This window comes from Ailuropoda melanoleuca, chromosome 2 (assembly GCF_002007445.2).
Source record: "Ailuropoda melanoleuca isolate Jingjing chromosome 2, ASM200744v2, whole genome shotgun sequence".
Taxonomy (NCBI): Eukaryota; Metazoa; Chordata; class Mammalia; order Carnivora; family Ursidae; genus Ailuropoda; species Ailuropoda melanoleuca.
Window position 1 is genome coordinate 192,719,162 of NC_048219.1, and position 19,004 is coordinate 192,738,165.

The following is a 19,004-nucleotide window of genomic DNA, read 5'->3' on the forward strand; positions in this document are numbered from 1 at the left end:
CATCCTGTCTCTCTGATCATCTAGCACCGCCTCTCCCTCTTTCTTCTCCGCTGCTTTTCCCTTCGGAAAGACTGGTTGTAAACACGGATTTTCAGACTCTTTTTCAGTCCTCCCCCAGGCTCCTTTTTTTTCTTAGCTTTGTTCTCTCCACCCAAGCTCAACTGCTAGTTGGAATAAAGACGGGGCTTTCCTCCAGAACCACCTCTCCCTGCTCCCAGGGGCAGTGGCCATTGTCCACTCCTCAGTCGGTCCCCTGAGGCTCTCGTCGGAGGGTGCGAGCTACAGCCTTAGGGTAGACTTGGTACAACCTGACTCCTTTCATTCCTAAACTGCTTCCTAAAGTACAGTGTTCCTTTGAGTTCTCGTGCTCATTCACAAGGGCCTGCCTGTGGGGGGCAGCAGTCCTGGCGAGCAAGCCAGGATTTGGAGCAAGCCTTGCTCCCAGAATGTGAGGGAGCCTGGCGTTCAGTTCATTAAGATCTCACAGATGTTTCGACCTCTCCCTTTGAAGCTCGTCCATCAATGCGGTGGCGTGGTCCCCCTCCGGCTCCCACGTCGTCAGTGTGGACAAAGGAAGCAAAGCTGTGCTGTGGTCAGAGTATTGATGGCACCTCCGAGAGAGCGAGAGAGAGAGAGAGAGAGAGGAGCCGAAGCCAGAGAAGTGCACAGGCTCCCGTGGCTCTGTCCTGGCAGGTGGTGTGTGGGGTGTAGCTTTGACCTCCAGAGACGAGCTGGGACTGCGTGGTGTCGTGGCCTACCCTTGAACGGGATTTCTGAGGATTTTAGCTAAGGTCTCTAATGGCCTGAAAGAGTAACACTGAAAAAAATCTGGCCCTGCAGTCACTTAGCAGGGGTTCAGGTTCTTGCCTTGATTTGGGTGGGAAACACTACTGGCTCTGATCTTCCATACCTCAGCGGGGGGAGCACAGGCATCTGCCAGCTTCCTCACTGGCCGGCAGGGCCAAGAACGCCCCACACGAGTTGGTTCTTCCTCCGTGCTTTCTCCCGTCCTTCCAGAGTCGGTTCTGGCCCAGTGTATGTCCTGTCACCTTGGGATGGTTTTCCAGGTGAACTCGCTTGAATCATTGGATTAACAGAAACCCAAACAGGATTATCCCCGCCCTCAGCCCACAGGGACTGCCCTGATTTCTGAGGAGACAACGGGACTGTGGTCCTCCCTGCTGGTCTCTGTCCTTATTATGAGGCTCTTACTCTGATCTCATCTGATTACTGTTGGAATTTCCTTAGATCTCCTAAACCGTTCTTAGAAAGCCGCTGTTCTTCAAAGCTTCAGGCTTCCTTTCTCCCTAACGACGCTACACACCTGGTTCTTGGTCAAGGAATAGATCTCAGTTTGGTTACAAAATACTTTTTGGAGGTAGGAGAGGAAGTGCAGTAACCTTCCAAGGAAGTGGGCGAGCTGCAGGAGTAGAGGCTTCCTCCGGCCACCTGCAGACTCCCAGAAAGTGGGTGGGGCGCACTCCACCTTCTTTCCAGGTGTGCCTTGGTTACAGTTGCTGGTGACAAGGGATTGGAGGCCTCGAATGTATTAGCCTGCAGCCAGCAGTTCCGGGTCACTGCCCCTTCGCCCAGCCTCTGTGCAATACCCCCTCGGTGCTTTAGTGCCAGGAGCCCATTCCAAGAAGCATGGCAATGTCATCTTGAGGTTCCAGGAGTTCTGGTCGAGGCCAGGGAAAAACTGGCCTATGGCTTTTTTTTTTCTTTTTTTTTTAAACGTTTATCTTTACCGTTTTACCTGTGTATATCATTTTAGTTCATGAGTGACTGAAACACCAATACTTTCATCACTTTTTAATTTGCACTTTATTTTTTCCCTTCCACACTTGTTCTCTGGACAGCTGTGGGTATGAGTGCTGGAGCTGGGTGAGGAGGGGCGCTGTGTCCCCCTTTCCAGCTTGCTGCTCCAAGAGCTCGAGGGGAGGTGGAATTCACAGGCCAGGGTGCATCTTTTATTTATTTAATTATGTTGCCCAACAGAACTTGATTGTAAATAAAAAAGAAATCTGTTATATACTTTTCAAACTCTGTCTCTTGGTGGTTATTTTATGCTCCTCTGTCCTTCGGCGAAAAAGCTGTTTCTTTCATCTGTTTTCGTGTTATTCGTTCATTTGTAAATAACAGCTACTATTTTCCTGGGGTCTCTCCTCGTTGTTCATCATTTAAGCCTCCACTACCACTGCCTGTAAACCAGCATTCTAGTTTCACGCCACATGTAAGTCTTAACTCGGCAAAGGGTCTCGTGAATCTCTGCATCTGTCCTGCTGAGCGCCCAGCGCACTCAACCAGACTCCTACCCTCGGCTCCACATTGCAGGCAGTGCGAGCACCTGGTTCCCCGCTGGAGCCTTTGTCCGTAGGATTGATGAGGATCCATACCTGTCTCCTGCTTGTCTCCGGTCTCTCTGCTGAAGGGGTATGAATTACCTCACAGGGGAGTGATTCGTTCACGGAGACCCTGTCTCTAGTAGCCTTGTGCTAGGACAAATCCTGATCTCCCGGAGTCCCCCCTCCCCTCCGACCTCTGTCCCTTCCCTTATGACTGTTTTACCAAGGGGCCAGCCAAACATCTGCTTAGCACAGATCCTGGGGGCAGGATTCTGTTGTGTACTGAAGTCTTGAGGCACCCAGAAGTCTCCAGAAGGCCGAAAGAGCCCTTTGCAGTCACTTTCAAGAAGGTAAGTCATTCTTAAAGGAGGTGTAAAGTAAGCATTGCAGTAACCTCCAGTTATCCTGTTTTCTTTGAACTTGGAGGGAAGCTTGGCTGCTCTCTACTTTGAACAAAGAGAAAGGTTTCAGTATGAGATCATCCGCACTGTGAAGCTCTCTTCAGGTCACCTGCCAGGGCCGAGCTGTTGAGCGTGTGGACTCACACAGCAGTGGAGTAGGACTTCATCTGACTGATGGTCCTGATGCACCATGTCTGTCAGATCATCTGGGACCCTCCCCGCTGCTGCGGGTTCTGCTGGTGGGGCTGGGAGGTGGGCATAGGAATTTCTCCATTTCCCAGATGAACCCTGGGCACTGGGAGCTGGTATGCTCCCTCGTCAGTGGTGTCGGCTTTGACCCAGACATTCACATATCTCAGAAGTTGAGAATTTTTAAATGTTTTTTAAATGAACTTATGTTCTCTAGGTCACTTCCCAAAGTAGTGTGATAAATGAAGCTCAGTGCCTTATTCTTTTTTTTTTTTTTAAAGATTTTATTTATTTATTTGACAAAGATAGAGACAGCCAGCGAAAGAGGGAACACAAGCAGGGGGAGTGGGAGAGGAAGAAGCAGGCTCATAGTGGAGGAGCCTGATGTGGGACTCGATCCCAGAACGCCGGGATCACGCCCTGAGCTGAAGGCAGACGCTTTAACCGCTGTGCCACCCAGGCGCCCCTCAGTGCCTTATTCTTAAAGCACATACCGCGTACACAGCCTTTGTCCTATAAATGGTGCAAAGCCCCTCTGCGTCTTTCGTGTGTGGCACACGGGAGATTTTGTATGGACACGGGTTAGTGGAGGAAGCTGCTCTCAGCCAGGAGGGGCCAGCCTGGCCTCAAGGTGGCTTGGTTGGCAAGTTCCAGATCTCTTGAGTGGACCAAGGTGTGCAGACCTACCTGCGTCTTCACAGGGCACAGCACAACCCAGCTCTTAGAGAACTGGGCGTTTTGAAATGTGCACTTGAAACTCCTCACCCGTGTGGGCACCGGAAAAGAGCAGCCGTGATGAAATTCCCCTCACGAGACTGCCGGACTGCGGAAAGCACGACATTTCTGGGTTCCCGCGAGCCCTTGCATTGTAATCAGGAGCCTGTGGCTCTCAGATTCTGTGGTCTGAGGAGTGTATCCCATGTCGTAAGGCGGGGGGCAGGGGGGGAGGGCAGGGGGGTGTCGTCTTGAAGCCTAATGAGAAGCTGTTCTAGTGTCCCAACCCCTAGTGGGTGCCACTGCCTCCAGTCGGCCTGCCTCTCCTGGCCCGCAGGCTGCCACCAGATGGCCTCAGGCTGGCCACGCTGATGCCTTTACTCCACGATGTTTTTTCTCTCGTGCCCTACAATAATGCCCACTCGCTAGAAATCCCAAGTTTTCAAGCCAATAATAAACTCCGGAAATCTTGAATAAAGCAGGGGGAGTGGGGAGAGGAAGAAGCAGGCTCCCAGCAGAGGAGCCCGATGTGGGGCTCGATCCCAGAACGCCGGGATCACGCCCTGAGCTGAAGGCAGAGGCCCAACCGCTGTGCCACCCAGGCGCCCCAAGAAAATTATTTTTAACCTGTTTCACCTCCACGAAATTTGATTTTCATACCTCAGGGAGCTCTGGCTTTCATAGCACAGCCCTACTGGTTTCCGTCTCTGCCTCCCCACCCTTCCCTGCCTTCATTCCAGATACTTTTTCCAGCCTCTGTGTGCTCCAGCCATGCTGTGCTCCTCAAACACTCTCCTTCGAGAGTTTTCCCTGGGGCTCCACAGCCCTCGTCTAACCCTGACGGACTGACAGGCTCAGTGAGCACACCCACATCCGGTGGCTCCAGAACCCAGAGGAAACCCTCGTGTGGAAGGAGCCCTGGGGCAGCTACCCGCCACTCAGCAGCTCTTGAGTACTTGACAGCAAACCTAAAGCATGTCATTTTCCCCGTAAATCAGCACTCATGTCAAAACACCAAGGACACCGTGCCATAGTTCCGCCTCATAGAATTGACAAGAACTCCATGTCATCAACTATCCAGTCCATAGTCAAATGTTCCCAACTGTTTCAACAATGGGTTTTCTACGATGGGCTTGTTTGGATCAGGATCCAGTTAGCTTTTGCTGTGTAACGAACTACCTTAAAATGTAATGGCTTGAAATAACCGTGATTCTCTCGAGCCTGTGAGTGGGCCGGGGTGGCCTAGTTGGGGATGAATGGTAGAGGGTGGCCCTACTCACGTCCGGCAGGCACCTAGGAGAACAAGAATGACGCAGCAAGAATGCACCCGTCAATGTGTGAGCGCTTGTCATTCTGCCGGGGTGGCCTTCATCGCATCCCATTGGCCAGAGCAGATAGCACAAGCAGCCCTGCCTGAGTGTGGGACGCCACCTGGCTGCATGGGGACAGGACAGGACTCACTTGGAACTGTTGTGGCAATTGTCCACAGTTAGGGCTCCATTCTGTTGTCCTCTCGGGTCTTTTTTTTTCTGTTGCTGACTTCTTTTTTTGCCCCACACTGGATCAGTTCACTTTCCCCATAGAAGCAGTACGTGTGTCCCACGTGGGAAGAGTGGCCCTGCGCATGGCCGTGTGCCAGACTTCTGTGGCTCTGCCCCGACCCTAAATGTGGAGAGGAGAGCAGGTGAATCAGGCTCTGGGCTGCATTTTCCCGGAGAAACAGCCTTAAGAGACAGTGTAGGCAGTTATGCTCGTGAGCCGGGCTGGGCGGCATGCCGGCCACACGCAGTCTGGTTTCTTTTCAGGAAGCCCTCAGTGCTGCTGCTCTCGAGAGTACACGCCCAGATGGTTCTAAGAACCTGTATGTCAAGTCTCAGGAGCCCCCACCCCCCACCCCGTGGTGCTTGGCACCCTCCGTATTCAGTCAAGTTTTTATTTAGTAGGATTGAATCAGCAAAAAGCAAACCAGACAGCCCCCAAAGGGTGGGTCATAACCAGCCAAAGGGACGAGTGAGGAGGAGGGAGGGAGAGTAGTTAAAAACCTAAGAATAAACCACAAAGGAAGCTGAAGTGTTGTGTAGAAACTGTTCTGTGTGTGTATGTGTCAGTTTCGGGTCACAGTGTAAAAAGTGTTACTTCTTTTTAACTGATTTTAAGTTATTGAAATTCACACAAAACATTTTAAAGTATATTCAGTGTGTTCAACCACCACCCTTGTCTAGGTCCAGCACAAAAGGACGTTGTTGAAACTGGATCAGTGTCCATTTTTTCCACACTCTTCTGATCTTGTAGCAAGCAGCTGGTCCACCTGAGGAAGAGCGCGGGCCCTTGTCTGAGCTCGGGCTGCCAGCACAGAACACCACACACCGGGCAGCTCTGACGACAGGTGCTTCTTTCTCCCGCTTCTGGAGGCTGGAAGTCCGAGGTCAAGGCGCCAACGAGGTAGGTTCCTTTCCCCAGGCCTTTGCTCCACGGAGGAGGCGGCACGCCTGACTTCCGAGTGTGCTTGCCCAGTGGAGAGTGGGTGTCTCTTACAGGACACTAATCCTATCAGATCAACGCCCCGCCCTGTGACCTCGTCCAACCCCGATCACCTCCCAACACCCCACCACACCGGGGGCTTAGGGCTTTGGGCGTGTAGATTTGCAGGGAGGGGGGGTAGGGGGGTGCACAGACAGTTCCTCCGAGAGGCCTCTCCCGAAGTGCACAGCTTCAGGATGAAGCGGCTCAGTTTGTGTCTGGCCACAATCTTGCATCGAAGCGGCTTCATGACCCCCGGAAGCCCTTCTAGCACTAGGAGCCCTGTGGTGTGACGAGGATAGCAGTGAGGCCCAGCGACTTCCCCAAGGTCGCAGGGGACACATCTGTGGGCCACACAACCTCGGACTCCAGCCTGGGGCTGTTGGTACAGCATGCCCCCTTTAAACGGACACCTGGAGCACCAAGTGCCATTCTCAGCACCATGCCTCAAGATGGACATTCGAAATCTGCCTAGGGGTGGGACCCCAGGGTGGCGAGAGGGTGGTGATGTCCATGAGGAATGAGCACCTGTGGAAGAGATTAGATTAACTCGCAGCAATGGAGGGAAGTAGAAGGGAAGCTGAGTCTTTCCTAACAAAGCATTTTCTCATGTGTCACACTGTTTCAAAGAAAGGTGGTAATGATTTCCCCATCCCTGGAAGCGTTCAACAACTGCTTATTGTGGATGTTGAGAGGAGAGCCAAAAAAGGGATGGAATGTGGGCTACATTCTTTTTTCTTTTTTTATTTACTTTTTTTTCATTTTTTGAAGTAGGCTCCACGCTGGGCTTGAACTCACCCTGAGATTGAGACCTGAGCTGAGATCAAGAGTCAGATGCTTAACTGACTAAGCCACCCAGGCGCCCCTGGATGACGTTCTTTTTAAAAGTGTCTGCCCAACTTGAGAACCCACAGGATTTCAGTTATGATTTCAGATGCTGTAAGCCAACCCAACTTATAACAGCCAGTTGACCAAGAGGTCCATGTTGGAATGAAGGTGGCTTTTAAAAGCCCTGATTCCCTGGCACTCTTTGAAAATAGAGTTGCCCAGTCTTTTCAGGTGCTCTCTGCTTCAGGGAAACCTAGGTGGTGAGGACACAAGATTTTCATTTTGTAGTTGATGTTTAGTGGGATATACCAGTTTTCCTCATGCGTGTGCCCTAATAAACCCCTAAGACGATAACCTAACCCTGGAGCCATAAGCTTCTTAAGCTGAACATCCCCACCCCACCACCCCCGTGAGCTGGCTTGTGCTGCGTGTGTATCTGGAAGCGAAGCTCAGGGCTTGGAGCTTCCTCTCACTGGACACCAACTCCAGAGAAGCAAGCGTTGCCGTCACCAGTGGCTCCCAGACTTCGCATTCATAGAGCAGCCCATTTCCAAAAAAGCTGTAGGGGAAGGCTGACATCTTTTTATTTTGGCCAAGTAAGGATTTTTTTTTCCTAAACCTCCATCTACTCTCATCTTTATTTTATAAAAGAAAGGACATTTTGTCCTTAGGCTTAGCAGCTGCGTTCTGAAATATTTATGAGTAGAGTGTCATGATGACTGCAGTTTACTTTCAAACGGTTCAAAAGGAAAAAGCAATAGACAGGTGAGCACATGCACTGAAGTGTTCATTGTCAAATCTCACAGTGGACTCTGTGGGAGTTTATTGTATTATTCCAACTCTTCTCTATGTTCTAAACTTCACAATAGATTTCAGAAAGTGCAAAACTCATGGCGGGAGGCAAATCAGTGGTTGCCAGAGATTGGAGGGTTGGTGGAGGAGTTGACCGAAATGGGGGGGCAGGGAACTTTTGGGGGGATGGAAATGTTCTGTCTTAACCATAGTGGTAGTTAAACTCAACACACTGCACTTTAAAATGGGCAGATTTGCTTGTATGTAAAGTATACCTCAATAAGGAGGGAGGAAAGAAGGAGGACATCTTAATATCCAAAAATGGAGGACTTCATAACCTTAGGACAAAGGAGGACAGTCCTTTACAGTGAAGACATCTGGCTCCATGACAAAGCTTACAGCAGTGCCTTTGTTTTTCTCATTTTTCTGCCAAGCAGAGACAAATTCAGCACAGACCAGAGGCTGGGAATGACTACCAGAGACTACATTTCCAAAAAGCATGAGGTCCCAGCCCACCCCCCCCAGTTTTCCCCACCTGCCAGGAATTGGCAGGTCAATGACTGAAATCCGTCAGTCTGCACCCTCCCAGCGACCTGGTGGTAACAAAACTGTGAGAATGGGTGTCCCAAGAGCAGCCAGAGCTGCAAGCAGGTCCCGGATGCTGCAGCCCCTCTGGTGGGGACATGAAAAGACGCACCCTGGTCATTTGTCTTCCTCTTGTTGGCGTGTTTCTAAGGGGAAAATCAGATATTCTTTTAAATTTATAACAATGTTATCTTTTAACCTTTCTGCTATAGGAGAAGTAAATGACTTGGAGAAAAATTTTAAATTACTGACAAGAAAAAAAATTTAAAAACAAGTAAAACCTGACATACCCACCACACAGAGACCATTTAGCTCCTTAGTATGTATCCTTGCAGATTATGCATATAACGCATATGTGTGTATATACGTGTAGGTATAAATAAGTAGGCATATATGGGTACATATACACACAGTGTGTGTGTTTGCAAGATGTAGTCATATTACACATGCCATCCTATGACCTTTGTGTGGTCACAGTCTCTACCTTCTCGAGATATTACTGTCTTACACATCACCTAGACCATATTCAGATTTTGCTGATGGACCCACATGTCCTGTAGATCCTGTTTTTCAAATTGGAGATCCAGTCTGGGATCACACGTTACATCTGGATGTTGAATCCCTTGAGTGTCTTTTAATCAAGTACCTCCCTTTTCTGTGACATTGGTTTATGAAAGGCACCAGCTACTTTTCCATTCATCTGGTAAGTCTCTTGTGGTGTCTTCTAGCTTGTTCTTCTAGTCCCTGCATTTCCCATAAACCAGAAGTGATGTTGAAACGCTTAATGGATTCCAGTTCACCCAAGGTGATACATCACATCTGGTTGGCACCGTTGTCGATGCTAAGATTGACTGTGGACCATGCCTGGTCCCCCGCTGTGCAGCCAGGCTCGCACCTTGTGATGAGCCTAGGTTCCATTTACCGTCACTGTGGTGTTAATGGGGACAGCCATTTCTCCATCAACTCTTCACCTGATGGTTTTGACCCCAATGAATAATCTTTGTTTGAGTCCATCATTTCATCAGTATTTTAAGATGGAAATTTTACTATCATTCAGCTATGATAAGACCAACAGATCTGGAGACAATGGCCACTGAAAAGATAATTTGTTACTTAGTTCTCGAAAGGAGGGGGCAGCCCATGCCACACAGGGCCACCTGGGGAAGCACCAGGTTTGGTCAAGAGGCAGAGGGTTGGAGGGGAAAACATGGGCAAGAGTCTTCTTGTGGTTTCCATAGGAAAGAACTGGTGAGGCAAGATAAGCAGGTTTAAGATTGGAGAGTTTGAATAACTTCATCTGGCGCTGTGGTGACGGGCTCTGTCCAGTTGGCTGAACCCTGGTCTGGAGATGATCAGGTCAGGGCAGTAGTGGCTAGTGTGACAGCCTGTCCCAGGAAGAACCAAGGCCACTGAGGCGTCTGGGCTCCGGATTGGTTAGTTTGCAATTTGTTGTCTCTTTGGAAAAGAGGTAGCCTTGGAGGTGCAGTCTCTCCAGGGTCCGAATGTCAAAGCATCAGAATTACAGAAAACAGGGTGCACCTGGCTGCTCCGTTGTCAATATGAGTCTTGATCTCAGGGTTGTGAGTTTGAGCCCCATGTTGGGCGTGCAGATTACTTAAACAAACAAACATTAAAAAAATACAGAAAATCGGGGCGCCTGGGTGGCACAGCGGTTAAGCGTCTGCCTTCGGCTCAGGGCGTGATCCCGGCGTTCTGGGATCGCCCCACATCAGGCTCTTCAGCTATGTGCCTGCTTCTTCCTCTCCCACTACCCCTGCTTGTGTTCCCTCTCTCTCTGGCTGTCTCTATCTCTGTCGAATAAATAAATAAAATCTTTAAAAAAAAAAAAAAATACAGAAAATCAAAAGTCATGATTAATCCAGAGTTGTCAAAGCATGTTTTTCTACTTCCATCATTCCTTTTGCATTTAGTAGCTGGCAATTCTCTGTTAAAAAAAAAAAAAGTTTTCTCCCTTAGAAATTAAAAATATTGTTTCTCAATTTTAGCTATCATCAGCTATCACACTGTTGCAATCCAGTGACTTGTCCATGTGCTTTAAGTATAGTAAGATCCCTTTTCTAGATGCTGGAGATGGGATAGGTGCAAAGAGCCAGGAATCTCTACACTCCTGGAGCTTACATGTGAGTGGCGACGGGGGGGTGCGGGGGGAGAGACAGGAAACAAGATATGCAGGTTCTCCTATATGTGAGACAGTGACAAGTGCTGTGGAGAAAAATAATGCAGAGGAGGCCGCAAGTTTTGGGTGAAGTGGCGCACGATAGGCTGCAGGATGAATGGGGTCACATTGAAGTAAAGACCCAAAGGAATTCAGGAAGCAAACCAAGTGGCTCTCTGTGGGAAGAATGTTCCCGAAGGGGAAACAGTTAAGTGCAAAGGCCTTGAGGCAGGTTTGAAGGAAAGCAAAGAGACAGGTGGGCTGGAGTCAAGTGGGTGAGGTAGTGAGAACTAAGGTCAGGGGTGCCCGGTGGCTTAGTCGGTTAAGCTTAGGTGTTGGTCTCAGGGTTGTGGGTTCAAGCCCCGCATTGTGCTCCATGCTGGGCATGGAGCCTACTGGAAGGAAAGGAAAGAAAGGAAGGGAGGGGAGGGGAGGGGACGGAGGGAGGGAGGGAGCGAGGGAGGGAGGAAGGAAGGAAGGAAAGAAAGAAAAGAAAGGAAGGAAGGAAGAGGGAGGGAGAGAAATGGAAAGGAAAGGAAAGAGAAAAGGGAGTCAGAGGTAACAAGGGATCAGATCTTGGGGGGCCTTTCAGGCATTGTCCAGGCAAGGAGGAAGCCACTAGAAATTTCCACAGATGCTAACATCTCAAACGTTAGAACAAGCTTTCTGCTTAGACTTGCTTCATCCCCAGACACCATGTCAAGTTCAATATGTAATGTGTTAATGGCCACAGTGCCCCATCTGTTTATTCCCTGAGTGTTCTTGGAAGCAGCTGTTGAATGCGATGGTGAGGGACACAACAAGATGGGTCCCTGCCCTCCTGGAGCCTAGAGTCAAGTAAGGGAAGAGAGACCATACAGTAATCTCCCACACAAGTGTCAAATGCCACCAACCCAGCCTGGGAGGGAGGTTGGAGAAGGCTCCCCTGAGGATGGGACTCCTCTCTTCTAGCATCTGAAGCGTGAGAGGAGTCAACAAGTGAAGAGAGAAGAGGATTGTTCTAGGCAAAAAGAACAGTGTGGGGGAGCAGGGGCAATGTGGTGCGGGACAAAATGGAAAGCAGGTGCCCGCATCCTTTCTGAAAGCCCTGGGAGATGCTAAGCAGAGAGAACAGATCAGGGCTCGGTGGGGCCCTCTTCCACTGTGGAGAAGAGCCTGGAAGCTGGAGATGGATGGAGTCGGACAGCAGGAGACATTATGGCCCAGGAAAGCAGAGGGGGTGCTATGAATGCAGGGGGGGTTCTGGGGATGAAAAGATGTGGACAGATTCCAGAGATACTGGGGAGGTGGGGTGTAGGGGGTTGAGGAATTGACAAGACTCGTCTCCATAATCAGTAGGGCGTGGGGTAGGGGAGAGGAACCTGTCTAGTTCTGATGTGTTTTTGGAGTAATGTTGTTGGGGTCCAGAGCCGATGGCCAAGAAAGAATTCTTGAGATGTCTTTGTTGCAAAAGGTGGTTTTATTAAAGCACGGGGACAGGACCCGTGGGCAGAAAGAGCTGCTGCCCCGGGGTTGTGCGGAACAACTGACATATACTTTGGGGTTGGGGGAAGTCAAGACAAAGGGAACTTCCGAAAGGATTTTCATATGCTGAAGAAGACGTACAGGATACTGGAGGCCTGGCTATTGTCAAGCTAAGGTAGTTCTTCTCTCCAGCAAGGCATTAACATTAAGACAGGAGCTTCCTGGAGGAAGCCTCAAGTATTTGTCAGTGAGCTTCAGGTTATAAAGACAGTTAATTTTATCTGCATTTCCTCCTGCCTTTGTTTCCCACGTTTGGCTTGTAGAATACCAGGGTTCATCTTGAGGTTGACATTTCTCCTTGACCTTTTTGTTTCTATCCCCACCCCCAAGGTTGCATTAGCGGCCTGCTGAGTTTAATCAAGTCTGTTGAACACTGGAAAATCCCCTGTCCTGGTGATACTGGGAGTGAAGGGATAATCAGTCTATTTCCAGAACCCAAAGAGGGTTAGGATAGAAAGTAGCTTTTCTTTAGCTCTCATCCCTCCCACCACGCCTTCCCCACTAGAGCTCCCGCATCTGTGAGCCCCTCTGGAAGGAGAGCAGAGGTCTTTGCCTAATGCCTAGAACTGCTGAAACCACCAGTTCACCCGTCTCAACACTAATCCCATTTCCACTCTGCTCCTTAAATGGGATTTGGCTTCTAGACATTGAGACGTGGGTGTGGGCCCCCTCTCCAGGTTCCCTACAAATTCCCCCACGCACGTCAGCCAGGGGCCTCGGTGGGGTCATCTGGTTACACAGAGCAGGGGCCAGCCGCTCGCCCCGGAGGGACAGAGCCCCTCTCCTCACCTCTCGGGCCCATCTGGCTGGCTGCACAAGGTACATGACTGCCCCTGGCCCAACGCTTCTCAGACCCCGGGGCAGGCAGAGGGAAGAGCAAGGGGCAGGACGATGGGTGTTTTCCTGTGGTCAGTCTGCCCCAGTTTCGCCTTTTCCGTGTGGTTTCACGGACTTTGCTTGTTAACAAGACTCAGGGTATATTGAGGTCCAGACAGCTAAGAGGCCTTTCCACTGTGCGTCATGCTGGGCAGCAGTGGGAGAGTGGGACAGGACTCCTGGGGATTTAACATATTTTGAAAATGGTATTTGTGAAGTGGTTATGGTGTGGTTTTTGGGAATCTTTCCTATTCTAATTGCCATGGGACATGGTTGTGCTAGAATTTTAAATCCAATCTGGCCAAGTGTACTGACACCAGAGGCTAATCAGGAAGTCAAATTTCCAGGTGAGGTTTACTAAGAAATGTTTGAGGCTTATCAGGAAAAAGAAAACACACATTCTAGAAAAAGTCCCCCACGGTGTCACACACACTAGACAGAGGCCTTATTTCATCAAACATCTGTATTTAAGCAGATACAAGGAAATGTCTACTGGGCGCGCGGCATCTCACGTGTAGGTTTTATACCCAGAATGTTCTTGACCGCACATTCAGCATCATTTTACCTTTCTGCAGCCCGCTGACACCTGACGCACACCCCGAGGTGGAGGAAGCCAGCTGCCAGCAACACGTACCATGGCAGCCAGCACGAAGAGCAGCAAGTCTGCACCAAACCATGTGATCTTCAAGAAGATCTCCCGGGACAAGTCGGTAAGTGGAACAGAAATGAGGGGCTTGATGGAAAGAAAATTTTTTTAAAGGAGCTTTTTTGAGAATAGATACGGGGCACCTGGCTGAGCATGCAACTCCTGATCTCATGAGTTCAAGCCCCACACTGGGCGGTAGAGATTACTTAAAAAAAAAAAAACAACAAGAAATAGACACGATCAACACCAAAATCCTGAGAGGTTGTGTTCTGTCTCTATTTGCGATGAATGATAAATGAGACATAATCGAATGGATGAATTGCACACATCACACGTACAACTTCTTTTCAGTCTTCTAAAGAACTTAGCCCTGAGACCCTTAATTTTCTCCTTGTCTCTTGTCCCCACCCCCTTACTTCCAATTTTATTTTTTTCCTAGCTGGCCTTGAACCAATGACTTACCATTTCAAACACTGCTTTGTTGATACTAATTTGTGGGGCTCTTTGTCATCTCACTGCCTGCCTGGGGAAAGCCCCAATGCTGGTCCAAGGCAGCCCTACCTTCTGTGCGCCAATCCCAGCCGCCATGCTTCCAATCCTCAATTGGCCTCAGGGCCACTGGGTAAGGGAACACACCGCAGCTGCATGGCTGCCAATGTCCTGGCAGCTCGTGTACTCCGCAGAGATGATGCCACTGTTGGCTCCAGCTGGGGCGCAGCAGATGGTCTAGATGTGCCCATGAACTTTTGGCATGAGAGGCCTGACAGAAGGTCACCCCACAGCCTCCATGGATGGGGTCTTCTTGCTCCATTCAGTGGCTTCTTAGGGGCTGGCAATCTAGCTCGGCGCCATCCAACTCAAGCTGCAAATGTTATGTTAAAGCGTGTAGCAGCCACATTAAAAAAGAAGAAACAGGTGGAATTCATTTTAACATGTATTTTATTTAACCCAGTATGTCTAAAACACTATCATTTCAATGTGCAAATGATATAAAAGTTATTGATGATATTTTACGTTCATTTGATAAGTCTTTAAAGTCTGGTCTGTATTCTCCATGTATAGCACTTGTCAGTTTGGAATGGCCATATTTCAAGTGTCTGGAAGCCACCTGTACCTAGTGGCTACTGTATTGGACAGGGGGGACCTAGATCATCCTTCTGGTTCACTTCTGAGACCTTCCCGCAGAAGTGGTTGAAATTTTGCTTTCAGAGGCTCTTCATACAATTGACTCAGTCTGCTCTTTACTCAAGCACCTTAGCCCTGGGGACTGTTTCTGTCGCTGAGTCAAGGTGCAGGACACAGAGAATCATTATCAGCACAATTAGGCCCTTACCTGGCACACGCAGTTCTGAAAGCATGATTACCTAATCAAGGGACTTCTCAGAGCTCTATTTTCTGTGCTTTGTAAACCTGAACTTTGGACTTTTCCTTTAAGGCCTCTCAATGTTAAGCCTATGTTGGGCCCAAAAGAAACTCTTTGATCCTCATAGTACAACACAACAGAAACGGGTTTGCACCAGGCACTCTCTGCCCTTTCGGCTCCCAGCTGAGGAACTCCACTTTGGAGTGATAATTTGCAGACCCCTCAACCATTGATTCCCCAAACTCTCTCCCAACTTTGTGTCTTCCCACGCAATTTGTCTTGACTTCTGACAGAAGAAGAGAGAAGCCACTCCTGCCAGGTTGTATCATTTTCCCATTTTTTTCTTCCTCACAACTATAGACATCCTCTGAATCAAGAAATTTAGAATTTTTGTATATGGGGGAAAATCCATTCGTTAATGTCTCACATATTACGACTATTCCAATTGCAACCTCTTTATGGCTCCAGGCATGGTGCACCAGGAGCCCTGGGCCCATTTCTCTGTGATTCTCTCCACTTTGCCCTCTGCTGTGATCTTCATCCTCCAGCTGGTGGCAAGATGGCTGCCCTAGCTCCAGGTGTCTCACCCTCACTTTCTTCCTGAAGAATGAAAAAACTCTTGCTTCCTGGTATCTCTTCTCAAGAGTGGGAAATTATTTTCCCAGTAGCCCTCCAGCAGACTTCTCTCATATCTCATTGGTCAAAACTGGGTCACATGCCCACCCTAAATGGATCAGGCCAATCAAGAACCATCCTCTGGGGCTGGCCTCCTCTTAGCACGCGACCCCATGGGGGATGGTGAACCCTGAACATAATTGGCAACTTGTATCCAGGAAGAAGGGAGCTTGGTTTGGTGGTTGAGCAAGGAGCAGGTGGGCTGCAGCTCAATATTGTTCAGCCCTACTTCTCTTCCTGCTCCTGCCCCTTCCTTTCCCTTCCCTCCCCTTCCAATTGCAGCAGAAGACATGCCTTTGCTCCCATCGGAGGTTCATGCTGTTTACACCTGGGTCAGGGTCTACCTCCTCCTCAGAGTCCCCCACTATCAGCTTCTCCCTCCCTACCAGTACTTTGCCTGAGCGTAAAAACAAGTAAGGACCTCATGCAGCTTAAAGACAACAACTGACAAACTCCCCTTGACCTTGTTGCCTTTCCAGTTCCTCTTCCTCCACAGCTAAAGCTTAAAAAAGAAGAAAACACACTCCACCTACCTTCAATCTTCCCTACTCCCAACCTCCATCAAATGCCTAACTGGCTTTCCCCTTGTCCATTTATTCTCTACTTTGCTGCCAGTGTCTTCTCCTCCATAAAATGGGACTAATTCCTATCTCACAGAGTAGTTGTGGGTTTTCAGTGGAAGAATGTAGTCAGTGTTGAGCTTGGTGCCAAGCTTAAAATGCTTCAGTGTTGGGGGCGCCTGGGTGGCTCAGTTGGTTAAGCATCTGCCTTTGGCTCAAGTCATGATCCTGGGGTCTTGGGATTGAGCCCCTTGCTCATCAGGGAGCCCACTTCTCCCTCTCCCTCTGTTCCTCCCTTGTGCTCGCTCTCTCTCTCTCTTTTTCTCAGAAATAAATAAATTCTTTTAAAAAAATGCTTTAACATCTTCCTAGAGTCTTTAAGGTTGGGTCCTGTAAGACCCTTTCCGGCATCATCCCTCTTTGGTCCATTCACGTGCAGATGAAGCCATTGGTTCCAGAAGCATTCTCTTGATTCTGGGCTTTGTATACACTGATTTTATTTTTATTTTTTTTAATTTTATTTTTTTTATTTTTATTTAATTTTTGGTCCAGAAAACATCCTCACACCATCCAACACCTCCTTGCTTCCCAGCCGCCTGACTATGTAGTCCTTTGGGTGCTTCCACATCAACATTACAAATAACCGTGACGGTATAGGGATTTGCTCCGGGATATCTGATACGAGGGGGTGGAAATAGATGACTGAATGCCAACAGAAATGATTCTGGGAGTTCATGGATGTAAGAATACGAATTTAAGAGGCTTAGGGAAGAAGGGCCTAGGTAGAGTGCACGCAGCCACTCATTGGTGCCCTTTGCAAATGTGGATTAGAATCCTGTTGAGCACCAGGTACTGTGGTAGAAACTTGATGGCTGAAAGATGAAAGAATTCCTACCATCAAGGCACTCATAGTCCTGTGACTTAGAGCAGTGAGTGATGGTGAACGAGACTCGTGCTCTCCCACAAAGGAGGTTGGCCGAGACCTTCACTGCTGAGGACACAAACAGACAGGAAGAGGACCGAAACGGCAGTCATTGCCCCCCAACTCCCCCACCCCTCTTGCTCAGAGCATGGGTTCTGGTGTACCTGTCTGGCAGCTCGCCTGGTAGGATTTCAGGGACTCTGGAACTCCTGCCTCTACGCTCAGTTCAGAGATTCTTCTAATGAGGAGGGCAAACCTTTCATTCACAGCCAGATATAAGAGGCTTCAATGTTGGGAGGAGCCTCAGTTGCTTTAAGTGTAACTTTCCACTGAAGTGTTATTAGGGAATTCGACAAGTCACCTGGTTAATGTCAGACCTGGGCTTGGTGGGAAAAGGTGGGAGAACAGAGACCATCCAAAGGGATCGAACACTTCCTTGGACCACATTTATGGGGCTGAGGAGAGAGTGCAACTTGCCTGTAATCCATAGTCTCTGCCCACAGCCAAGCAGGGAGACAGGAGGTGATGGGCAAACTGCAGGGAGGGCAGCAAGTCTCCTCAAGATTAATCAAAATGTGTCAGTTTTTGCCAGGTTTGGGGTTTTTGGGGCGGTTTTTTTGACTGTTGCTGATTTTTTTTTGTTTTTGTCGTTGCTGATTTTTTTTTTTTTAAGATTTTATTTATTTATTCAACAGAGATAGAGACAGCCAGTGAGAGAGGGAACACAAGCAGGGGGAGTGGGAGAGGAAGAAGCAGGCTCACAGCGGAGGAGCCTGATGTGGGGCTCGATCCCAGAACGCCGGTATCACGCCCTGAGCCGAAGGCAGACGTTTAACCGCTGTGCCACCCAGGCGCCCTGCTGCTGATTTTTAACACGAATGTGCTAGTGTTATTTGGCCACTTAAAATCCACATCTGTTCTTCCCACAGGTGACCATCTATCTGGGGAAGAGAGACTATATAGACCATGTTGAACAAGTAGAGCCTGTGGGTAAGTTGAGTTTGGAGCAAGATTTTAATTTTAATGCTGGTTTTCCTTAAAGCCATCAGACAACTGCTACTTTCGTATTTTTTCAAGTTGGCTTTGCTGATAATCTAATCAAAGAAATGCAAATTAAAACATCAGCGAGGTAGCCACTGGCTGACTGGAAACAATTTCGGAGTGTGGGGGAGACAAAGGACTCATTTCTAGACTATATAAAGAAACTCAGCAATAAGAAAGACAAAATCCAATTAGAAAATGCGCAAAAAACATGAAAAGCAGTTTATCGAAGAAAATATATGGATGGCAAAGAAGCCCATGGAAAAATGGTCAACATCATTATCCATTAGGCAAATGCAAATTAAACCACAATGGATCAAAATATCATTATATACCCGTCGAAATAGCTAAAATGAAAAATAGTGACAATACCAAAATGTGGTGAGGATGTTGAGAAACCAGATCACTCATCCATTGCTGGTGGGAATGTGAAATGGAACACCTACTCTGGCAATCAGTTTGGCAGTTTCTTTAAAAATTAAGCATATACTTATCATCTGACCCAGCAATTGCTTTCCCAGGCACTCATCCCAGAGAAATGAAAACTCATATCTACACAAAAACCTGTACGCGATTGCTATGGCAGTTTGAATTGTGATCGCTCCAAACTGGAAGGAACCAAAATAGTCTCTCAATAGGTGAATTGGCTGATTCAACAGATGACTGGATTAAGAAGCTGTGGTCCATATATACAATGGAATATTACTCAGCTATCAGAAAGAACGAATTCTCAACATTTGCTGCAACATGGACGGCACTGGAGGAGATAATGCTAAGTGAAATAAGTCAAGCAGAGAAAGACAATTATCATATGATTTCTCTCATCTATGGAACATAAGAACTAGGA

General features: G+C 48.5%; 2 protein-coding genes across 10 annotated transcripts in view; both read left to right on the forward strand.

Annotated features, from left to right (window-relative positions):
• The window catches only part of ATG16L1 (autophagy related 16 like 1), a 37,526-nt gene extending 35,483 nt beyond the window's left edge, over window positions 1-2,043 (forward strand). For all 6 annotated transcript variants that reach the window (XM_034655422.1, XM_034655419.1, XM_034655417.1 and 3 more), the window contains one exon: window positions 512-2,043. In XM_034655422.1, coding sequence (XP_034511313.1) covers window positions 512-605 — 94 coding nt within the window. In that variant the 3' untranslated portion in view covers window positions 606-2,043. The remainder of the gene's footprint in view (window positions 1-511) is intronic.
• A 142-nt stretch (window positions 2,044-2,185) lies between these two features.
• SAG (S-antigen visual arrestin) overlaps window positions 2,186-19,004 on the forward strand; it is a 39,867-nt gene continuing 23,048 nt past the window's right edge. For all 4 annotated transcript variants that reach the window (XM_011223332.3, XM_034655424.1, XM_034655425.1 and 1 more), the window contains exons 1-4: window positions 2,186-2,695; window positions 5,872-6,091; window positions 13,526-13,660; window positions 18,046-18,106. In XM_011223332.3, the coding sequence (XP_011221634.1) occupies window positions 13,586-13,660; window positions 18,046-18,106 (136 nt within the window). In that variant the 5' untranslated portion in view covers window positions 2,186-2,695; window positions 5,872-6,091; window positions 13,526-13,585. The remainder of the gene's footprint in view (window positions 2,696-5,871; window positions 6,092-13,525; window positions 13,661-18,045; window positions 18,107-19,004) is intronic.